An 11,072-nucleotide genomic window follows, 5' to 3' on the forward strand; every position below is an offset into this window, starting at 1 on the left:
GGGTAACCCGATTTTTTCCAGTATTTTTTAGGAAGTGCTTCCGGTACCGGTAGTGGACCTTGTTTGTGGTTTTGGATTTGTGCGACCTTCGTGCTTTGGTGGCGATGCTGAGTCTCGATACCGTCGAGTGCTGTCTCTTCTCGGATTATTGCTGCATTGCACCGTGGATTTGGTGCAAGACCCGTATTGCCTATTCTGTCGATACTCCCAAAAACCAAGCTATTTTTAGCGGAAATGCCTAGCTGTTTTGCTGATGTGCGTGGCAGTTGGTGACTACTTCTAGTTGTGTTTGGGCCATTAGCTTTTGGAGTAACTGACATTTTAACACTATTTGCCAATTATGGGGGGAGATGTTATCATCGGGAGAATCAGCTAGAATGCCGGCTATGTGTGTCTTTAGTTTCACCACATATTCCTATCTGATTCAAATACTCAATACGCAGATTCGGTTCCATTAACCGTTGGCATTGGCAAGTTTCCAAATACATTCTGCTTTCGCCTTAGCCATAGGCTAAATCATATAGCCTCGAGCCTTCAACCTAAGGATTCGCCTATTCCGCAATGGATGCTTCGCACGGTCAAACCTCGTGTGGAACATTGCTCCAAAAACTGCAGGTACGTGCTCAAACTGCTGCTCTCCTTAACCATGGCATAAAAGAGCTGATTCATTTTTCTCCTGCTTGATTTGATGCTGATGCGGTCTTGTTGTTCCTTCCGTTTTGGGTTTGTTAGTTAGTATGGGACGAAGTAGGTGAGAGCGACGAGGACCGCGACAAGGTTCTGTTTCAGCTGGATCAGGAATGCCTGGATGTCTACAAGAGGAAAGTTGATCAGGCAATGAAGTCGAGGGACCTTCTTCTCCAAGCACTGGACTACTCAAAGATGGAGCTTGCCAGGCTTGCTTCTGCCCTCGGAGAGAAATCAATAGCAACAAGTGTAAGTGAAAATGTGTCTGCTTTCAGTAATCTTAGGCTAATTTTGTTCTGACTGTAACTTCAGAGTGAGCTAGGCTTGATCCACTGTATATTTTGGTGATCTCTGTGTCTTGTAGCAATTCTGGGGCTGAACTTTTAGTTCCTATCTGCCGACCTTGTTAATGTCTTACTGCATGCCAGATGAGAAATGATAATTTGACACGTTTAAGGGTTTAAACTATATAATGCTTCATTTATGCAGCCTGAGAAAACAACACGGACGATAAAGCAACAATTAGCTGCTTTAGCTCCAACACTTGAACAACTGGGCAAGCAGAAAAAAGAGAGAATAAAGGAATTTGCTGATATAATGTCAAGAATCGAACAAATTCGGGGTGAGCTTGCTGGCAGTCTTGAGATAGGCCAGCAGGTGGCAATACCACAAATTAATGAGGACGACTTGACAGATGAGAAGCTTCGGGACTTTCAGTCTCAGCTTCAAGAGCTTGAGAAAAAGAAGGTATTCATTTCTCTCCTTCATCTGCTTTGTAGTACTTTCTCCGTCCTAAAAGGATGTCGCAGATTTTTCTAAATTTGGATGTATCTAGATGCGATTTAGTGTATATATACATCAAAATTTAGATAAATCTGTGACATCCTTGTAGGGATGGAGGGAGTAATATTTTATGCTTGGCAATGAATGTATCTTTGGTTTCATGGTGACAATAAGATATATTTTCCTTGACATTACAGAGAGAGAGGCTGAAGAAGGTACTTGAGCATGTAAGTACAGTACATGGTCTTTGTACTGTATTGGGGATGGAATATTTTAGCATAATAACTGAAGTTCATAACAGTCTAGACGACTCTGTCAGTAAGGACCGCAAGAGCATTAGCAGTGATACCCTGTCAAAACTCGATAGAACAATAGCCACTCTTAATGAGGACAAAAGGTTGAGGCTAAATAAGGTAAAACGATATTCCACTTATGTACTTGCCATCCAATGGCTATTATATTATTGGAATTCTTACTTTCAAAATCTCATGAATATTATTTGAAATATCATTTCCAGCTCCAAGAGCTTGTCACTCAGCTAAATGATCTATGGGATCTCATGGATACACCAACGGAAGAAAGAAGCTTATTTGACCATGTTACATGTAACAGAACAGCGACTGTTGATGAAGTCACTGCACCTGGAGCACTTGCTCTAGACATGATTAATCAAGTGAGATGAAGCAATATAATGTTTTTGTTTCCTTTAGTTTCTTGTTTGACCTTTTTCCCACAATGTTCAGGTTGAGATTGAGGTTCAAAGATTGGATAAGCTAAAGTACAGCAAGATGAAAGAAATCGCTTTTAAGAAACAAACCACATTGGAAGATATTTATGCCGGTGCTCACATAGTGCTAGACACAGCAGCTGCCCATGATAAAATATTTGCGCTGATCGAGTCAGGCAACATGGAACCTACGGAATTGATCGCTGATATGGATAGTCAGATACTGAAAGCAAAGGAAGAAGCTCTGAGCAGAAAAGAAATATTAGATAAAGTTGAGAGATGGATATCTGCTTGTGAGGAGGAAAGCTGGCTTGAAGATTATAGCCGAGTATGCTAGTTATGAGTTTTTGTAGATCATGTTATCGTGCTTGTGGTATCACTTATTCCTAATTTTTTCTCACAACAAGTTCTGTTTTCAGGATGACAACAGATATAATTCAGGCAGAGGTGCCCATCTGAATCTCAAACGTGCCGAAAAAGCTCGAATTCAAGTTAACAAAATTCCAGGTGCCTTTTCCCTCAAAATTTCATTCCAGGTTCTTTTAGTGGTGCATAAGTAAATAATCTTTGCGGTGACACCAAATGATTTATACCTTCTACTTATGCATCCACTACTATCTATGTGTAGAGGAGCCGCTTTGTAGGAAAATGCAGGATAGGCTAACGCTTTTCTTGTTGAATTATGGTTTTCCTGTTTCTTTGCTGATGTAAGCATTCTTTAGTCCTTGTTGAAACTCTGGTGGCCAAGACTAGGGCTTGGGAAGAGAATCATGGTCTGTCCTTCACATATGATGGTGTTCCTCTTCTAGCTATGTTGGATGAGTATGTTATGCTTAGGCAAGAGAAGGAAGAAGAGAAGAAGAAAATGCGGGTTAGTGTGAATTCCTTTATTTACTCTTACAAGCCTTTTAGTGCCAACTGGGTATTAAATCTGAATCTAGTTGTACCATTATTGCTTTTGGTTAATGCTATGTAGTTACAGTATGTTGGTTTCGTTTTTCAGCTGTCAATCTGCCATGTTGGCCAATAGGTGTAGTTGTTATCTCTAATATCTACCACTTCTTTTGCTTACCAAAAGTTTTTCCCAGCAAAAAGAGTTGCCCATCGTGTACCAATTTCCTTGGTCAGCTGCCGATTTGCCATTGTGTTTGATAGAAGATATGTGATATCCCCATATAAACCAATAAGGATGCTTTAGTGACTCTTATTCTTGTTTTTTTTAAATGTCATGATTCAATCAGCTTTTGTAGTTACGCTTCTTTCACATTCCAGGAACAGAAGCGGTACACTGAGCAACTACTGAACATTGACCGGGAAGGGCCCTTCGGAACACGAGTCAGTCCTTACAGACTGGCTAGTGCAAAGAAGTTAGCTGGCCCGAAGCCCAACGGTAGCGTAACAAATGGATCCCCTGGTAGAAGACTCTCAATCAGCACCCAGCAGAACGAAAGCAAGAGTTCCCGGTCTGCTGGTAAGGATGGCAAGAAAGCTGCTGCCGCGGTAAAAACATCAGCTTCCCTGGACGAAGCTGTAATTGCGAAGGAAGAAGACACATCCATTCATCACTCCGACACTGATCCTATCCCTTGCTCACCATGAACTGTGCCCTCCTCTTTGTGCCCTGCCAAAATTTTGTGTGTATTGAGCTAGTGATCTCTTGTTAGGTTCTGAACTTGAGTTTGATCATCTGATGCCGAATCTTGTGATAACTGGTTTAGTGGCTTAGTGATGTTCTAACCTCTGAGCGGTTGTAATGTGTCTAGTTTGAATTATATCTTTAGTAGTAGTAGAAAAAGATGCTCTTCCAGGTTTAGCATTGTTATCAGCCGGTTTAGTGGATGTTGGTAAACTGAAGTTTCTCTTTACTGTACTGCCATGTTTGTTTGTCCGGTGTAGTGCAGCAATTGCTGTGTCTGTTTACTGGTATAAACACCACGTTTATCCGATTTAGAGTGAACTCAGACATTTTCGGAACACAGATTCTTGTCGACATTCCTACCAATATTTACCATGCCAACTTTGTAGTCGTCACCAAAAGCTTGGCCCTCGTTTGGGGGAAATATTCAAAATTCGCTCTCTTGAACTAAAACGGCTTTACCAAAATTTTGATTGTCCATCATTTGATCTATGTTCACAAGAAAAAATTAACAGGAGGTCTAGTTGAATGCAGTAGACTAGACAATCATCCGCATGTCAGCGTGGCACAATCAGGTGTCCTCAAAAATAGCTTGTCAAAAATGAATTTTATTTTGAAATGCCAAAACCGCAACCCAACTCGCTGTTCCAAACAGGTCTGATGGTGGTGAAAGAACATTTATTTTGCTTAGATCATTCTCTACCAAAAAAGGCTCGAGAATTTGGTTCTCGGAGGATGAGAAATGCCACCCTCCGAGACCGATACCCAGCTTTGAATTATAAAAGGATAGTCACCCAGGTGTTGGGAAGGTCCCTGACTAATGTGACAGTCTATGAAAGATTTAGTTGGGCCTCGTCTTGCTTCATGGAATGCCCTAGAAAGGCAGTTGCCTATGATTCAGTTGTCGCAAGTTCATGACGAATTCCAATGAATATGCATGTAAAATAATAAATTCCCGATGGATTCCATGTATTGAGCCTTTTAAGGAATAATGGGGAGTATCATATAGTAGTATTATTCATACGTAGTATGATACTAGTGTACGATACTATCTTCACAATGCATAGTATCATGTAGTAGTATTATATGTTGCATGTATTTAATGATTTGTAGAATCTCAATACAAAAGAGTAGTACAAGATTTGTTTGAGATTAATTTTTCTAGTTCTACATGATATGATACGGTATCTACCTATGATACCACTATCATCTCTTTCATCATTAAATGATGTGACACATCAGCTTTTTGCATGCATGTAGTGCATGATACTACGTACTAGCTATGATACTCCCATTGTGAGTAATCTCATTAATTGATGTGACACATCAGCTTTTTGCATGCATGTAGTGCATGATACTAGCTGTGATACTTTCATTATGAGTTGACAAAAAACATGCAAAGCTGGGGAATGAAGGAACCTCTAAAATTAGAATCTTCGTAGTACCAGTGAGAGATGTCATCCTTATTAAGCATAACTTTACAAAGGGTAATGGGCCGGGTAACACCAAGTACCACTTCTGTCATCGCTGCGAGAGAATTATACATCTTTGCTTCCGGTGCATTTTCACCCTTCTATATAGTTAATCATCTAGGCGACTTCGAACTTGTTAGAAGATTTAGGGTTTCCGCGTTGCCTTGACAAGCAACGGCGAGACCCCCCAGTGCCGCCACCGCCTAGGTCGTCCTCTCTCCCTCCTTGTCGTCGCCAGAGGGCGTGGCCGAGCGAAGCCTATGCAACATCGGTAGCATCGGGGTCCCCTCTTCTTCTCGCTTGGAGGATGACAGCGCGAGATGTCATTGCCGACAGGACATGATCTAGGCGAGGGGCATAGTAGAGTGGTCCTGCGGTGGCACGAACTCGCTTAGAAGTCATGGCGGTGGCCTCACATCAACGACGCGCTCAAGGTCGTGGCAGCACCATGGAGTAGGCTTTTGGTTGCGCAGGCCGTCTTCTCCTTTGTCAGTGTCTGGCTTGGCCTAATGGCTTTAGGTTGCCGGTGGGGGGATTGGGGCGTCCGTTCGTGCATGAAGGCAGCTGGCAGCGTGTTGGCCTACTGGCTTGTCTCAGATAATGGTGGCTTGGCCCGAGTGCTCTTGTAGTGCCAAGACGGTATTTTCCTGATGTCGGTCCTCCACAATCTAGTCGCCAACGAGTTTCTGTTAGGGTGTCAAGGTGGGATCCTGGTGAGATCTGACTTTTAGTGTATTTTACCTTTTCTAGTTTAAAATTTTGTGTAAAAAATTGCACTAGAAATAGCGAAATGTACTACAAGTAGGGCTTAGGTGGAATCCCACTTGACACCCTAGTTTCTGTCTTCTCCGCCGGATATCTACACGGATTGGCCCATTTAGCTTTTGTATAACTGGATCGGATGGGATCCAGTTATTCGCGCCCATATTATCGGCCCATGTATATCTCGATCGGATGGGATCCGGTCATTCACTCCCATATTATCAAGCCCATGTATATCCATATTATCAACCCATGCGGCTTCAATAGAGCGTGGTGTGATGCTTCACCTTTTGTCAATACCATGGGACATGTCTAAGTCTCGATTTTCATGGCATTCACATATGCGGAGGGAGAACCGTTTTTATGCAACATACCGAGTTTAATAAAAGTGCCTTTTTTCTTCGAAAGAATAATCAGAAAAAAACACAATCTAAAACCAACCGCCCCTCCCTCCTCTACCGTACAAAGCAGCATCAACGGGCCAGATGGCCATTTTCTACTCGCTAGGGCGGAACACACAAACGTGACAAACCCCAACCCGACTTGATCCGATCCAAATCAAAATTCGAAGAGAGAAAAAAATAAATCGCATCGCCTTCCCCTTCCTGACCCCGCTGCTTGCTTGCTTCCTCCCAAGGGCAAGCACCCAAACCCAGAGCCGCCGCCGCGATCCCACCAACTCCCCGCAGATCGAGCGGCGCGGCGGACGGCGGCGATGAGGAAGCGGGAGAGGGAGAACCCGTGCGGGGTCTGCGGGCACTACCACAAGTGCGAGGAGGGGGAGATATGCGGGGTCTGCGGCCACAGGCCCGCGGCGGCGGACGCGGTGGCCCCGGCGAGGCTCGACTCCGCCTTCCCCACCGAGGTGCTCCCGGGCTTCCTCTTCCTCGGCAGCTACGACAACGCCTCCCGCTCCGAGGTCCTCAAGACGCTCAACATCACCCACATCCTCAACGTGCGTGTTGCCCTCGCCCCCTCCCTCCTCCCGATCCTTGTTCCCCCCTTACTTTGGAATTGTTTGTGCGCGGCATTCGTTTCTGTGGGGGTTTCGCTCTAGGGTTCGGTGGCTTGTGAGATCGCTTCTAGAGTGATTCTATCTAGGGTTGCGAGACTGCTTGACTCGTGCTGATTAGATGTCTACTGCTAGTACCATTATTATCCCACTCCTATTGCTCGTATAGATTTTGCGAGAAGGATTGTTCGATGTGAGCGTTGCACAGTCTCCTCTCTGGTTGTTAATTTATCGTGCAGCACACTTGCCTCGGATGTTATTTTGGTACGTTTTGATTGTGGCACGAGTACTGCTTGCGTTTTATTAGCCACTGCATTGAATTTGCTTCTGAAGGTAGTAGTTATGATGAATTCACAGCATAATTATGGTTTTCCAGAAAAGGCAAGGCGTAAGCTGTAGGAATATTGAACTGATTTGAAACAGAGATTAATTGATTCTTAAGTGATCTATAGGCTTATTAAGTGGAAGAAAAGACAAATAGCATGAATGGATTCTATCTAGCACAAATAGGAGGTCCCAAGTGGGCTATCACTTGTTTGGAGCTTATATAGGTAAAAGGTGTGGCTCATTGGTTACCTTTGATTGATTAGAATAAGGTGTACATAGTCAAACTCTGGAATACGAGGAATAACTTATCATGCTAATGACCATTCCCTCAGCTCGAAATAAGTGTTGCAGATTTGTCTCGCATGTATCTATACATACGCGTTTTAGTTTGTAGATACATGTGAATCTAGACATATCTACGGCACATATTTCTGGGCGGAGGGAGTACCTTATGTAAGTTATCTGTATTTCCTTGCATGATAGCCATGAATGAATTAAATAATTGATATTTCTGTTGTATAAATGATGTGTATCGTATGCCCATCAATGGTTTTTACTGGTCATTTTCTCTGTAAGGCCAGTTTCTCTTGCAAGGCTACAGGCGAGACAGTCATTGTTTTTCTGTGCTTCTGTTTTCTAGAAGCGACTACACCACTATAATACTCCCTCCGTCCATAAATAGGTGTCTTAGATTTGTCAAAATTTTGACAAATCTAAGACATCTATTTATGGACAGAGGTAGTACACGTGTTTGTATTATTTGCACTTTACAAACAACTTTTCCACCATTCACTGTTCATCCTGCAAGTGGGGAACTGGGAAAACTGATGAAGAGAAAGAAACTCACGAACCTGTTGTGCCTAAGATGTTTCTCATTTTAATACATTCTCGTGATAAACTTCTGAGATCAGTATTGTGGTTATCTCTATATAGTATGTATCTGTCATTCTGTCTTTTGTTGTTTAGGAGTTCAGCATGTCAGCATTACCTGTTGTTATTTCAATGTTTCATTTGAAAGTTGAAGGTTACTCACAGTGTACTGCTTAACAGACTGTGCCAGATTGCCATAATCTTTACCGGAATTCATTCACTTATCACTGCCTCCAAGATGAGAAAACTTTGGATTTTGATGGTGCTACTCAGTTTCTAGGTATTGTCCATGTTATGATTTCAGCATTTTGGTCTGGAATAGATTGTACGTTGCCTACTGCTCACTTTTATTTTTTGCCTTGTCACTCTGACATTGTTGCTTTATTTTGTTTCAGCATATATTCCTTACACTCTAATCCTAAAATGCTGTATTTTCAGTTCTCATTTTGTAGTATCAGTCTTTCTGTCATTGTTTAAACATGAATTTTGAAAACCGTACCATCCTTTAAATTTGTTCATGTCAAGAAATAGATTTATGTTATATATCTAGTTCTACTCTATTACCAGCTGACTTATAGGCAGGGTGTCAGCTGGCCCCATTGAAGTGAGCACATTCTTCATTAAGTTGGTGAAAATCGCCATTCATTCGTATGAAATGAAACCACTCCAATAGATTGGACACCATAGGACTCCTTTTCTTGCTTCGTCCCAACCTTTGCCTGTTTAGTGCACTCCACTCTTTCCGTTGCTCGTGTTCTTTACATTATTGTTGAACGAATGGACTACTGCAATAGGAACAAAATATTTTTTTCTTCTCCAGTACTGAGCTAGGATATATCCTTCTCCTTGCTCTCATACTGTCTATGAAGATGCTGCCTCACCTCATCCTTCTCTGCAATTGCAGAAGAATGTGAAAGAGGTCAATCACGTGTTCTTGTCCATTGCATGTCCGGGAAAAACAGGTGCTTGTTGTAGTGTTAGCATTGTGTTAATTCATTGATGATTATTACTTATCAGGAACACATTACTGATTTGCGAATACTTCCCTCGAACACATTTTTTAGGTCAGCTGCTGTGGTAACGGCCTTCTTGATGAAGTCTAGAGGGTGGAGACTTGCACCGTCTTTCCAGTGGGTAAAAGATAGGCGGCCACAGGTCCAACTAACAGAAGGTAACTCCATATTCTTTGTAGTTTGTTTAGTAGCAAATATTCCTCTCTTGCCTTGAAAAATCCTTGCCAATCAACCATCGTTATATTTGGTTCTCTGGATCATTAATAGCGGCTACTCATACATAGCAAATTGCGTTCTCTTGAATCAGTCAACAGATATGTGTTGTCATTGAATGTATCATTAGCAGTACATCTACTGTGAAATTAGTTTGTTAAGATAAATTCGGCAGACTGTTTTAGTTAATTTGCAGGTATGTGTTTGTCATTGAACGCATCAAATATTTTCAGGACCTTTTATGCAGATTAATCATGTTTCCTTCATTTAGGCACGTCCAAAGAATACACTTAGATATCTTTTCTCCCACCTAGTTATTGCCATTCTTGTTAACTAAAAAGTACAACCAAGTCATCTGTTTCTCAGCTGAGCAAATACAGCCAGTAATATTTTTTGTTGCATTTTCAAACTGTATGACTTTGATCCAAATGTGTTCACATAGGCTAAATGTAATGTTCTTTTGTACAGCTTCTCAGAGCCAGCTTACTGAGTACGAACAGAAGCTCTTTGCACCCAACGCTGGCACGCTAGCTCAGACAGCAGTTCTAACTGAGTCATTTCCTTCGCTCGGATTTGGTTTCCCGAAGCCATCAGGCGACATCCAAGTACCTGCATTCAACCAGACTGCTGTGCCATCCATCTTCGAGCGAGCTGGCCCAAACAATGTTCCCAGTAATTTTACTTTCGGAGCCGAGGGTTCAATGGGAGTCAATCCTGCAGGGAACAACAACGGCGCAGTCGCCCCAACTTCGACTGATAACCAGATGGACAGCTCTTAAGATGACTCGACAGGTTGCATAACATTTGTTACGGATGCATGTTACTGCTAGGTCTATCGAATATGTCGCTGGATGTTTTTGATTTCACCAGATTGAGAAATGGTTCTGGCAAATGATATTGTGGCTGTGGGGTTATATTGCAGTAGACTCAGGCACTCAACAGTTAACGCTCGCTAGTGGTTGGTTAGTGGCTTATACTGTATTTCTTTACCTGCATAACTTTGGTAGCATATGCTGCTATGCATTACCGGCTTCCAGACTCCCACTGCCGAACGATTGAGATTGTACGGGACGCGAGGGCGCTTCTGTGGCTTTGCTTGACACAACATGATATGCTGCTTACCGATTATCTTGCCGAATTACACTGTCGTTTGTCGCCCCTGTCGGGTTTCTCCGTGCATCAGACCCCTCTTCGGCTCTTCGCCACAAAATTGCCCATCGCGATCCTTGCCCCTTTGCCTTCACCAAAAGCTGTTGTGTCATCTTAGGGACCGAAGCGTAAAAAAGGAAGTCTTTTTCTTGAAAAGGTCGCGGGGTCACGAAACTCCCCTACAATTGTTCATTTTGGTTTCTCGAAAGAAAAAAAGAACGATAGTTCATCTTGATACTTGTTGGTGTATTCGGGGTTTTCAACTTTTATTTGATCTGTGTCACCGGGATCTACTTGAATTCTGCAACTTTTATCTTTCATGGTTATGTTTGCCTCCAGGGATGGGCAAAAACGGTTTAACTGGTTTTAGCTTAGTTTTTCTCTCTCTCTCTCTCTCTTCAATTCATATTAATTGTTGTTT

General features: G+C 42.5%; 2 protein-coding genes across 2 annotated transcripts; both read left to right on the forward strand.

Moving 5' to 3' along the window:
• The first annotated feature begins 561 nt into the window (after positions 1 to 561).
• On the forward strand, positions 562 to 3,986 carry LOC124688177 (65-kDa microtubule-associated protein 1-like). Its single transcript, XM_047221894.1, has 9 exons — positions 562 to 615; positions 733 to 936; positions 1,177 to 1,434; positions 1,668 to 1,883; positions 1,988 to 2,143; positions 2,214 to 2,525; positions 2,617 to 2,704; positions 2,920 to 3,068; positions 3,470 to 3,986. Exons 1-9 carry the CDS (start codon positions 562 to 564, stop codon positions 3,794 to 3,796), a joined length of 1,764 nt encoding a protein of 587 aa, XP_047077850.1. The 3' UTR covers positions 3,797 to 3,986.
• Positions 3,987 to 6,659: 2,673 nt separating this feature from the next.
• LOC124693007 (protein-tyrosine-phosphatase IBR5-like) lies at positions 6,660 to 10,476 on the forward strand. Its single transcript, XM_047226447.1, has 5 exons — positions 6,660 to 7,022; positions 8,457 to 8,556; positions 9,181 to 9,238; positions 9,341 to 9,447; positions 9,971 to 10,476. Exons 1-5 carry the CDS (start codon positions 6,783 to 6,785, stop codon positions 10,279 to 10,281), a joined length of 816 nt encoding a protein of 271 aa, XP_047082403.1. The 5' UTR covers positions 6,660 to 6,782; the 3' UTR covers positions 10,282 to 10,476.
• Positions 10,477 to 11,072: the final 596 nt, after the last annotated feature.

This window comes from Lolium rigidum, chromosome 2 (assembly GCF_022539505.1).
Source record: "Lolium rigidum isolate FL_2022 chromosome 2, APGP_CSIRO_Lrig_0.1, whole genome shotgun sequence".
In the NCBI taxonomy this organism is placed as follows: domain Eukaryota; kingdom Viridiplantae; phylum Streptophyta; class Magnoliopsida; order Poales; family Poaceae; genus Lolium; species Lolium rigidum.